The 13,292-nt window shown below is 48.8% G+C and overlaps 1 protein-coding gene across 1 annotated transcript; it reads right to left on the bottom strand.

Annotated features, from left to right (window-relative positions):
* Positions 1 to 1,345: 1,345 nt before the first annotated feature.
* Positions 1,346 to 1,807, bottom strand: LOC136469582 (secreted RxLR effector protein 161-like). The gene has a single exon (XM_066467718.1). It carries the CDS (start codon positions 1,805 to 1,807, stop codon positions 1,346 to 1,348), a length of 462 nt encoding a protein of 153 aa, XP_066323815.1.
* Between the last annotated feature and the right edge of the window lie 11,485 nt (positions 1,808 to 13,292).

The following is a 13,292-nucleotide window of genomic DNA, read 5'->3' on the forward strand; positions in this document are numbered from 1 at the left end:
AAAATACAGAGAACGTGCATGAAGAGGTATCCAAGCTTTCATTTTACCTAAGGGGCTAAGATACTTTAGCTCTATATTTTTTTCTATAATAGCATATCTTCCGTTCTTTCGGCCTTTTATTCTATGATATTTTCTTCAAACCAGATTAATTATATATGTCATGATAAATTGTTATCGCCAGCACAAAGGAAATGATCGCTCAATCAGAAGAAAAGATCGAATCGCTGACGCATGCTGTATCCATTATTCTCCATTTCTAACTTTTGTCTAATTCAATACTAAACAAAATAACACATTATACAACCAGTACGTTTATTATATTTTAAGTGTATAATGCCAGTTCTGCTAGCTGATAGCGGCTTCAACTGCTGGCCGCTTGCCACCTGTCGACATTGCCTTTCATTTTTGCAAGTGTACTAGGATTGCATACGTGTGCGATGGCAAGGGCATCTTTCAGCATATGATGCGCACGGAGTATTCCCGGCCAGCAGGTGCTAATTCTTTGATATGCCTGATGAGATTAAGAAAACAAAGCACCAATGCCATTATGAATTAACAATGGCATTAGCACCCACTTAAGCATTAAACTAATCGGCCACACAGACAAGGGACCAATCGAGAGTGTTGGGCCCGGGATCTCCCGCACGGGCACGGGTGAGCTGACCGGTCACTGGCGTTCTCGCACACACACTATGGCTGGAGGTAGAAGATGGATGGAGAATAGAGCGCACACACACAACACAAGCACCAGCGTTAGCTGAACCTCTGCAGAGGAGATGACAAAACTGAACTCGTTCAATTTACTGAGTTACAATGGGAAGCTGTATATACAACTCTACCCATCTAATCCTAGTACATAGACATGTCAGGTTGCCATGCTGATACAGTGACTAGATGTGACAGCGGGTCTGACTTTGGCGCCTGCCCCTGCTGTGGCTACAGTGCGTCAGGGGAGCCTTTTGGCGTCTGCCCCTGCCGCGGCTATAGTAAAGCAGCAGGGGAGCCCTTTCGACGTCTGCCCCTGCCGCGCATATAGAGAGGGAGCAACAGATTACTTTATAATTCTTTCTCTAATCCTACTGCTAACCCTAGAACCTCCACCATGCCGATCATCTTCTTCAGCTCCGTGAACCGAAGACGGCCGAGCGGCTTGGTGAGGACATCCGTGAGTTGCCAACCAGTTTCGCGAACTCGATGACGATCTGCTCTCCATCGACACAGTCCCTGAGAAAGTGGAACTTGACGTCCATGTGCTTGCTCCGGTCGTGGAGAACCGGATTCTTTGCGAGGGCGATGGCGGGTTGGTTGTCCACCATCAGTGTTGGTGGGTGAGCTTCCACACTGGTCACTCGCCCAGCAGCCGGTGCAGCCACACAGCTTGGCACACCGCTGTGGTCGCCGCCACATACTCTGCCTCGCACGTGGACAACGCCACCACCTTCTGTTTCAGCGATAGCCATGAGATTGGAGCCGACCCGAGGAAGACGAGCACGCCAGAGGTGCTCCGCCATCCGTCGATGTCCCTCGCCACGTCTGCATCGCTGGACACAGTGGGCCCACTCTTGCCGGTCTTAGGGAAGACGATCCCTTGATCCACCGTTCCCTTGACGTAGCGCAGCAGCCGCTTCACCGCGACCCAGTGATCCTCTCGAGGATCCTCCATGAAGCGGCTGACGTAGCCCATGACGAACGTAATGTCCGGCCTCGTATGGACTAGATAGCACAGACCACCGACAATGCTCCGGTAGAGTGTTGCATCTACCTTCGCCGCGGTACTGGTCTTCGTCAGCTTCAGCCGCTCCTCCATCGGAGTTACGCATGGCTTACACTCAGCCATGCCGCTCCGCTCCAACAGCTTCGAGACGTACATGCTCTGACCGAGCATAAGCGCATCCTTCCCCTATCTCACCTCGATGCCGAGGTAGTAGGAGAGCACGCTGAGATCGCTCATTCGAAAATGAGCTGCCATCTCACGCTTGAAGCTGTCGATGTCCTCCGTAAGCGCGCCAGTAATGATCAAGTCATCCATATACATGCCGATGATGAGCTCCTCCTTCCCCCGTCGCCGTGTATAGAGTGTGTGCTTGGTTGCGCACCGCATGAACCCAAGCTTGCCCAGCGTGGTGTCAAGCTTGGCGTTCCACGCTCGCAGGGCCTGTCGTAGCCCATAGAACACCTTGCACAGTCGGAGCACCCTGTGCTCCGCTCCCTTAATGGTGAAACTCGAAGGTTGCCTAACAAAGACCGTCTCTGCTAGCTCACCGTTGAGGAAGGTCGGTTTTACGTCCAAGTGATGGACGTGTTAGTCCTTCGCTGCTGCCAAAGCCAGCAGTAGTCGGACAGACTCCATGCGCGCTACCGGCGCAAAGACTTCCTCAAAGTCGATGCCCTCACGCTGGACAAAGCCTCGAGCGACGAGGCATGCCTTGTGCTTGACAATGGCGCCACGCTCGTCCCGCTTGACCTTGTACACCCACTTCAGGCTAATCGAACGACATCCTGGAGGTGGATCGATGAGCTCACAAGTCTCGTTTTCCTCGATCACCTTCATCTCCTCTAGCATCGCCCATCGCTAATTTGCATCACGCTCGGCCAGCGTGAACGTGGGTTGTTCCTCTGCACTGATGAGAAGCAGCTCTAGGTCATATAGCAGCCGACCTGCCAGGGCTGAGGACCTTATGCCGCCAACGATGTCGTCCAGCCTACGGAACCGCACCTCCTCACCATCATGAAAGGCATCCACAAACTCAGTGATGTCGCTTGGAGGTGAGGCGAACTCAATCAGTGTCAATGGAGTCCCCTGTTTCCCCAAAGTGGTCAGCATAGCACTTGGAGCGCTCAGCACCCCCGCTGCAGTGCTCGGCACTACTCCTGCACCGCTCGTCACCACTCCTAGAGTGGTTGGCACCACTGCAGGAGTGCTTCGCACTAGTCTTGGAGTGGTTGGCACCACTGCAAGACCTCTCGGCTCTGCTACAGGAGCGTTCGGCACCCGTCCTAAAGTGGTCAGCACCACTGCAGGACCACTCGGCACCACTCCTAGAGTGCTCGGCATCCCTCTTGGTGTGCTCGGCACCACCCTAGGAGTGCTTTGTGGCAGAACCACCCGAAATAGCGTACTTACGAAGGCGCTCGTCTTCCATCAGACACTAAGCACCCCGAAAGTAACTACAGCGAGCGGTGTCCGTCGGGCACACCCTAAGGGAGAACCCGAAAGATCCACATTTTTCCCAAGGATCCAATAATGAAAACGAGTTACAACACAAGTCTATCTCATACATTAGAGTTTCTTGAAAAGTACATTATTACAATACCAAATACAGAGTGCGGAATGATAAACAGCGGAATATTAAAAGATAACATCTAGCGAAAAGATAACGAGGATTCCGTCTGAGCCCACCAGATGGATCCTCCACACAAGGAACTCCTCAAGCGTCACCTGCAACAGGGGTAAATAAACCCTGAGTACACAATGTACTCGCAAGACTTATTCGATAGTGGGAATACTTTCCCGACTCCAAGGAATATGCTAGGCTTTATGGTTTGCTGGTTCTCTTTTAGCAAAAAGCAATACTAATAGTGAGTCCTTATTGATACATTATTATCATCAGCCGTATTAAGTTTTCATCTAGTCAATCTATATAAGCCTGTTCTACTTTCAAGCAAGAGTTGAGCAATCAGTTCCATTTCTTCTCCTTTCAACTTTCAGTTCTTACTATGGTGCTAAACCGCAGACAAGCCATACCGGATAACCTGGCGATTCGCGAATCAATGTGCCCAGCTGGGTGCCCCGAAGACACACGCCCCGCTTGTACTCCAGGCACAAGCAGGACTAACCCACCACTCTCCTGTCCCGGGTGTCCAGGTCCCCGTCCAAACTTGGACTCCAAGCCCCCACATCCTGAGTCCCGGACTCAGTGCGGTGCAAGGACCTCCACCACCTCCTCTTCCCATCAGTCGGTTCGGAAAGAGCCAGATCCGCGACAAGAGAGCAGCAAGCCTTCCCTGCGCCCATACCCAAGTATGTGCTCGGGACAATAATCTGTGACTTGCCTAGAGTCATATGCAACGACCGGTCCTTAATCGACACAGACAGGGAAAAAGTGTAACTGGGCTATGCCTTGTTGGCCGCAGGACACAACCCCTCACACCCACCAGTACCAAATCCACATCCCTGTCCGGTCACCATTTTCCTTTCCATTATTTCATCATGATATCATAGTTTAATCACCTATTTGCGAGTAACGACAGGTTACTCACGCTACCGACATCCTGAGCATAGCAGCTACTCGACCTGTACTAGTAGGACTCATGGTGGATATATTTATGCATGTAGCTTCCATAAAATACCTGTAACGTAAATGCATATCATATAAATATATTCAGTGATCATTTAAAAATAGGGGTTATGCACCGGGGCTTGCCTTGGGCCGGCGCGGTGTCAGCAAAGTCAGTGACGAGTGGCTCCGGAACGTCCTCCTGCACGAGGATCTCCTCGTACTCTTCGATGACTTCATCGTACTCCTGCTCGCTGAATGTCACGATCTCCAGTGGCTCGTCCTCTATATGCATGCAGTGATGATGATGCAATAATTAATATATAGGCAACCGCAACTCTTAAAATAAGAATACATCTACCAAGCTACTAAGCTAACTCTAATGACTAATACGCAAAGTTACCTATTATTCCCACTAAACAAGTATGAAATATTTCATGTATTATCTTAGCAACTAAAGGCATCCTTATTGTTAATATCAATTTACTATATATATAATAAAACAAGGTGCACTAGCTACCATGCATCATAAAAATTTATTCTCTAAATAACCATAACGAGCATTTCAAAATAATAAAGTAATCCTAAAGGTATCAGTGAACTATACGAACTAATTACACTAACAGATAGATCATGAATTTAGGAATCTAACAAAATTTATTTCACAATCAATAAATAAATTCAAATGAGCTCTAGAGATGAAGAAAATGATATAATTGGAGGAGGCTAATCACGCAATTGAACTTGTTGACTTGCACATGACTGTGGGTCTAGAATTACTATATGAGACCGCGAGTCAAGAAAATAAGAAGAAGAATGAAGGAATTCTTACAGGCTAGCTACCTTAGAATTGGATGAAGTGCCACCTACGGTGATCGATGTGCGGAGGCAATGCAAGAGGAGAGACACCAGGGAGCTTAGCAAATGCTTGCCCCGCGTGGAGCGGAGCAGAACCATTTATAGCACTGGTTGTGGGTGGTCATGACAAGCCAAGTAGTCAGGAAGCATGAACGAGTTGGCAGGGTTGTCCTCTGGCTCCGTGCCGTGTGTGGTGGTGTGGTCTTTGGTCATGAGAGAATTAATTCAAGGATTGAACTTTGAGTGGTCTTGGACTTACGAGCACGTAAGGACTGGAGTGTGCTTTGGGCTGAACGTGCTTGGCGGTGGGGTGCTGGTTCATTCATGCAGGTCAAGGAATTAATGGGGAAGAAGACCACAGGTCAAGGAAACATTAGAGAATGAAAAGATCAATTATAGACTAGCTACCTCGGCTGATTATTGCAGCTCAGGAGAAATCGATAGACACAGCTTTCACGGGTAAGAACAGAGAAACTTGATTCGAGAGAAGCAAGTGAGCAGCGGAGCGAAATAGCTCGACGTATCCTTTTAAAGACAGGAGACGCAGGAATGGAGAAGCAAAGACGCGACAACGACGCGTCATAAGATTAGTGGCTAAACTAGCTTGCTTAAAGGTAATAAAGTACCGCGGGAACGACGTGCTGCATGGATAAACAACATTTTCCACTGGCTAAGGAGATTTTTCCTCGGGTGAACAGTAACTTCTGCGCGTGAACAGTGCTTTCCACACGTGAACAGTGTTTTCCGCGCGTGCACATTGTTTCCTACACTGCTACAGTGCCGGCGTATGGAAAATCTTCGCTGCTCCAGTTCTGACGTGAGGAAAAATCTGCACTGGTACCGTTCTGACATGTTGGGTGCGTGCACCGTGTTTGCAAAGCAGTGAGCGAGCGGCATGCTCGTCGGTCGAACTTGTGAGTGAGATTAATGCGTAGCGTGTGCGACACACTATGGCAGTGGTAGCGCGTCGTGCACTGATGATTTTTCAAGGTGATTAGCAAGCGAAGTAAAGGCGGGATAATTAGAACAACGAGAGATGACAGTGGCGCGTCGCGAGATTGATGGAGATAAAAAATCTTGCCAAGTGGTATGCTAATAATTAGTGAATGACAATAATTTATCATTTGACTTTGTGGCTAAGGAGCTCCCACGTGGAGAGAGATGACATGCTGGAAGGACAACTTGGACAAGGAATAAATTAGAGCTCAATTTGAGAATTAGTGCAATAAAATTTAATTTCTCATTTACCACATGCAATAATACATAAACATGATGCTCATGACATGGTTTAATATTTTGATTAAGGCGTAACACCGAGGGTGTTACATGCTTGGCTCTATTGCTGGAATGGTCGGCTCCTCCTCTCTAGCGTCTCTACCACCATGGATGACCAAGTGCTCGACGACAAAAGGTGTTGGTCAAGCCGCTAGCTTCCCCCATGCCCGGACTATCCCAGTCCTAGGCCACCTTCTCGTCGAACACGATGTCATGTGAGACAGCCACCTTGCCTTTGCGTGGGTCATAGAGCCGGTACGCCTTGGTACCTTCCTCGTAGCCTAGGAGCACCATCGGTGTGCTCCTGTCCTCCAGCTTGGTGTGGACCGGCTTCGTCTTCCTGACGTGGCCGATGCAGCCAAATGTCCGGAGGAAGGACACGCTCGGCTTGTGCCCATACCAAGCTTTGAACGGCATCATGCCTTTCAAGGCCTTTGTGGGCGCACGGTTGAGGATGAACACCGCCGTGGTCATCGCCTCACCCCAAAACCTTACCGGCATGCTCTTGGCCTTCATCATGGATTGAGCCATGCCGACCATCGTCTGGTTCCATCGCTCCACCACGCCATTCTGTTATGGCGAGTACGACACGGTGTGGTGTTGCACCACACCCTGACCCATGCAGTATGCAACGAACTCTACTGAAGTGAATTCGCCACCACGATCAGTCCGCAGCACGCGTAGATTCTTGCCACTCTCCGCCTTCGCACGCGCCTTAAACTTCTTGATCGCCTCCACCGCCTCATCCTTGCTCGTCAAGAGTTGCAGCCACATATAGTGACTGCAATCATCCACGAGCAGGAGGAAGTACCGCCGACCACTGTTTGTGGCTATCGTGATTGTCCAGTAGAGATCGTCGTGGACGAGCTCGAGAGCATCCGCCGCACGATACTTGGCCACCTTTGGGAACGATAGCCTCCTCTGCTTTCTGGCTAGGCAGCTGTCACACAGCTCGCATGCGTGCTTGATGTGGGGCAGCCCTCAGACCATCTTCTCTAGCTGACCGAGCGCGTCGAAGCTGAGATGGCCAAACTAGGCATGCCACAGCCATGGCTCCTCGGTGTGCCATGCTGCCAGGCACATCGGCTGCTCCACCTTCAAGTCGAGCAGGTATAGCCGGTTCCAGGACCTCTTCACCTTAGCAAGAAGGTGCTGCTCCCAGTCCCTGATCCTGAGGACGCCATCCTTAATCAGTACCTCGCTGCCACGCTCATCCAGCTGGCCAATGCTGATGATGCTTGAACGTAGCTGTGGGATATAATATACATCCGTCAGCACGTGGTGCTCGTCGTTTTGACACCTAAAGATGATGGTGCCGTGCCCTCGGATCATCACCCTTGAGCCGTCACCGAACTTTACCATGCCGGTCACGTTGGCGTTGAGCTCAGAGAAGGCTTCCTTAGAGCCCATAATGTGGTTGCTGCCGCCGGAGTCTAGGTACCACCGCTGCTCCTGCTCGCTGCCCACATGTCTATGGTGGACTTGGGCGCACAGTTCGTCGAGGTTGACAGCCTTTAGAGCCTTGCCGTGCCCTTCCACCGCCATCACCTCTCCCTTCTCCTTTGCCTCAATATCGTGTAGTGCATAGAACATCGCCATCAGGAGAGTGGCCTCATCATCCTCATCAGCCCGCGCTAAATGAGCCTCAACCTTCTTCTCCTGCTTGTGATTTGGGCACTCCTTTGCCCAATGGTCTTCCCGTAGTGCCGGCAGGCGTTGGGGTCGACCTTCTTCTTCTTCTTCCCCGAAGAAGCCTTGCCGCGAAGCTTGCCATTGTCACCGCGGCTGGAGGAGACTTCCCCGGACTTCTTCTCCTTCATCCAGGCAGCCCACTCCCCCTCTGTCAGCAGCAGCTTGCCACTGTCCGTCGTTGTTGTGGCCTGCTCCATGCGCTCGTCCACCGCCTGTAGACGACCTGTTACATCCTCAATAGTGAGGGTGGATAAGTCCAGCATTGTCTCTATGGAGAGAGCGATCTGGATGTACTTCACCGACACGGAGTGGAGGTACTTGGAGACCGTCTCTTCTTCATCGATGGTGACACCATGGCTCCTCAGCTTGCTAATGAGCGACTGCAGGCAGAGAGAGAAGTCCTCCACCGACTCACCATCCTTGAACTTGAGGGTGACGTACTTCTGCTTCAGCAGCTGGGCCGACGCCTTCTTTGCGTGGTCGGAGCCGACTCACATTGCTGCAGATGGCCTCCCACGCCTCCTTAGCAGAGTTCTTCGCCCCCAACGGCTCCCTGTACTCTGCTGGCACAGCAGCGAGGATAGCCTCCAACACTGATATGTCATCTTCTTCGTTATCGGTGCCCTTGTCAATGGCATTCTAGAGCCGTCCGGCTCTGAGCTTGACCTTCATGGTCACCGTTCACTCACCATAGTTGGTGCGAGTCAGCGTCGGCCAACTGGTGCCGCTGACCTCCCGCACCGTGCGCACGACGACCTCTTGTCGTGGCTGGGCAGCCACAGCAGCGCCGTTGCTGTCGTCCATCTCCAAACATCCGTCATCGTCAACGGTTAGTCCGACGACGATGCTTGTATGGCTCTGATACCACTTATTGGGTCCGGGATCTCCCGCACGGTTGAGCCGACCGGTCACTGGCATTCTCGCACACACAGTATGGCTGGAGGTAGGAGAGGGAGGGAGAACAGAGCGCGCGCACACAGCACAAACACCAGCGTTGGCCGAAACTCTACAGAAGAGATGACAAAACTGAACTCGCTCACTTTACTGAGTTGCAATGGGAAATTATATATACAACTCTACCTATCTAATTCTAGTATATAGATATATTGGCCTTGTTCGACTTACCCTATATTCGGCTTGTTCGGCTTGTTTTTTCAGCCGGAATCGTGTTTTTCTCTTACAACAATTCAGCCAGAACAGTGTTTTCAGTCAGTTTCAGACTAGCGAACGGGACCATTAGGTTGCCATGCTGTTACAGTGACTAGATGTGATAACATGACTGAATTTGACGCCTGCCTCTGCTATGGCTACAGTGCGGTAGGGGAGCCTTTCGGCGTCTGTCCCTGCCGCGGCTACAGTGCAGCAGCAGGGGAGCCCTTTTAACACCTGCCCCTGCCGCGCGTAAAGAGGAGGAGGAGCATATTAGCTGTATGTGGTGCGACATCATAGGTTACGTGGCCGCTGTCAAGCCACCACTTAGCCGCAGCATGCAGGACTATTGCAAGCAGCTTGGACAATATCTCCTGCTGATGCTGCATCTGCATATTTTAAATCCTGGGCTGCTACAGACAAGTGCCACCTGGAGCCTGCTGGTGAAAGAAACGGTGTGGTCGTATTGAGATTTTTTTTTTAATTTAACAGTCGGATTTGATCAGATCGATCTTGAGTTTGTTTTATGCGGGAGTTTCTTGCGCTCTCTCTCTTCCTCTTTGGGGAATAAAGGGGGCCATCAAAAGGCACACTTTACAGCAGGTAGATCACCTCGAATGGGGAACGAAATCTTGGAAACCAATTTACTATTGAAGTGAGGATCTATGTCCTGAATTTACTAGTAGTCACTAGTCATGCATCAAGCTAGCTAGGTTTGGACGGCGTTTAACTGTCATGCATATGCATAGAGGGGCCAAATTAATTTACTCAAGCCTGAGAAATATCCACATGACAATATGCATGGAGCATGCATGGAGATGAAGGTTATCTTTTTCTGGACGCGCCTGCAGCCTAAAGACTGTACAGTTTCCACTGAAAGATTTCAAATTTCATCAAAGTTTAAGAAAAATTGTAGCTTTACTCACCTCTCCCTAAAAAAGGAACGGAAATTGCATTTCTGAGTCCGCCTGAAACGCCCACGTGGTAATACTAAGTGCATTAGTGCGCTCCGGATCACTTTGCTGTTGCGTGAGATTCATGCATGGATGTCATATTTGTCTGTGACTTGAGTGTTCAGTCAATATATTCTCCGGCCGGCCGGAGTAGCCCTTCTTCCATGCAAAACACGCCACAATAACACAAGAAAACGAAATACTAGTGATCAACTCTAGTAAGTTAAACCTATTGTAATTATTCGGATAACGGGATAATATAAGAATATCTAGACACTTCATTCAGAAGATTAATTAATAGAGTTATACAGGGACGTGGACGTCGAGGTCGAGAGAAGAGAATTCAGCCTGATCGGAGGTTACACTTGGCTCTTTACATTTGGAGAGATGGCCGGGAGATCTATCAGACAGAGAGCATTTTCAGACTTTGCATTGGTTTCTTCTAGACATGGACACTACACCATATATACCACATATACATTCGTATGTACTACATCAGATTAAAAAAAATGACTTTAGCTGTCGCTCCTTGCCTGACGAAGAAACTGATTAAAGTTGCTATATTGCTAGCGTGGTACCTTATAAAGCTTGGTGGTGATAGCTAGGGTATGGTTGACGCCGCTGGCCTGGAGTCAGTCTGACTCGAGCACAAACAGATTAAAGCAGCAGCATGCATCAGGCCAGGACAGGGCAGTAGCCATCGAGCTACAACAAAGATCATCTCATCACCAGATAAATCGATCGATCGATCGGTCGGTCACGGGAAGGAGTTAGGCCTGGCTCCGGCCTGTGAGCCGCGGACAGGTGTGCGGTCAAACAACAACAGTAGCATCGTCGAAGGAACACGTTTTCCAGTTACTTTCGATCGATCGAGTTCAATTAGGTCCATGCAGTCCCCTTTCATGTTCGCGTTCGCGCCCTGCTGCTCCTGCATGCTTTCCGGGGATGTGGACGCGCACAACATGTAGGTGTACAAGCGCGCCATTTCTTATTCCTCTAAAGCCAGCGGATGCCGTGTTTTGCTGGACACCAACGCCAGCGGTGGCCTAACAACAATGGAGCTAGAGCTGCACTGCAGCAGCCACTGCCGCCTCCATATTCGACTCTCTCTCTCTCTCTCTCTCTCTCTCTCTCTCTCTCTCTCTCTCTCTCTCTCTCTCTCTCTGTGTGTGTGTTTGTGTGTGTGTCTGTTTAAATAATCGGGTCCTTTTCGAGGCCATATTCGACTGTCTGGGAGACGCCCTTTTTCGTTGTACGTCTATCTGATCATCTTGAGATGCAGTTGTGGCCGGCCTGCGCATGCAGCAAGCAGCTAGCAGAAGGGGGTGCATGCATGTACGATAGATTGGTCCGGATCACAAGGATTGGTGGATGTGCTAACTGCTGATTGCTTGCATATCTTCTGCACATGATGTTCCAGAGAACTTAGCTGTAACCTTCGCTACGTGGCACCTCAGCTGGATGCTTACGGCTATCATGCATCTACTTACCGTACCTTTGAATCAGCTTCTTATTAGTACAATGTGAGAGAAACCATAGTGGTTAGCTTACTCCATCTACCTCATTCCTCAAATATAAGTCTATTTATTATTAGCTTTGTTAAGACTAATTGACTGTTTTAGTTTTGATGATCAATAACTAAAAAAGTATAAATTTACAATAGAGAGGTTGGTATTATTAAATTTCATCGTGAGACAAACTTAATGTTATACTTACACCCATCTAAAAAGGAATGCAACTCTAGTATAGTACTATGTCAAAGTATCTCTTGAATTTGATCAAATCGACACAAAGAAGGACCACATTTCTTTATGGTAGACTTCTCATTGAGCATATTTTCATAATATACTTATTTAGAGTAATAAATGTTGACACTCTTTTTTTATAAATTTGATCAAACTTGAAATTGTACGGTTTGACTCATGACTAAAGACAAAGCTGTCTAGAGTTTTGTATTCTTTTTGGGAGGTCAAAAAACGAGAAGCTTCTCCTTTTTTTGCAAGATTATATAAGGGCTCATTATATAAAGTAAAAGATATGAGAGCTTGGCTGAAGATAATGGTCTATACTGTACACTACAAAGATGTTCAGCTTCTTGTCAAAATCAAGCCCTGTCAACAAGCAGGTCCTTTTCAGTTGATCGACCTCCTACTTCTTCACACAGTATGGACTAGAGTGTCCCTATAGCTCACTGACTTTAATTAACTACTGCTGGAGCTGTTCTTGATCCGAAGTCTACTCTGGAACAGGCTGAGCTAGCTCTGAAAGTCTGAAGTCTAACTACGCGGTTAGGCCACTTTCGGTTTCTGGTAATTACCCATTTTGAGTTGACTCTAAATTGTTATTTACCACTAGTAGCAAACATTAGCATCCGTGATCATGCATGCATATGACTTTAACCGCTTCAACTCCTTCTACGTTGGTGGAAAAGAGAGATCGTCCACTCCACTTGCAATCATATTCATGCCTAGCGAGTAGCGACGACTTGCCTTTTCGTTTCATTTGACCCTCCAGTTTCAGACTTTCAGTAGCAGCTCAGTCCCCAGTCTTCGCAGTGTGTGTTTGGACACCAATCAGCTTGCATTTTGCTTAATTGCAAACTGACACTGGCACACGCGTAGAAAAACATAATATGCCGGTTGCCAGCAATTCAGCATGCGTGCACCGGCCTGGACATTTAGTAGTTCAGAGTTCAGACTTCAGAGCCCATGCCCCATCATGGTAATCATCCAGCAAGAGATTCAGGAAATTGAACAGGGACAGGGACAGGCAATCTCATAACGATTAAACTAACTACCCTATGTTCCCTTGCATTGATCAGCCTCGCTCTGACAGATCATTTCCTTCTTTCTGAGGGGCCCCGGCCCACTGTCCAGTGACTTGCACGCACAGCATATACTACTACTACTTTTACAAACCCAACTGTGTTGCATCACTTAACTACTATTTTAGGCCACCAGCAACGCCATATCTAAATACGGTCTACCCTTAGTTTAGTTTATACTGCCATTCATTGTACACGAGGAAAGTCTACATATTCTGAACCTGATAGATCGATAACCATCACGCACGTAAGGGATGAACTTTT

The sequence above is a fragment of the Miscanthus floridulus genome, chromosome 1 (genome assembly GCF_019320115.1).
Source record: "Miscanthus floridulus cultivar M001 chromosome 1, ASM1932011v1, whole genome shotgun sequence".
NCBI classification, from domain to species: Eukaryota; Viridiplantae; Streptophyta; class Magnoliopsida; order Poales; family Poaceae; genus Miscanthus; species Miscanthus floridulus.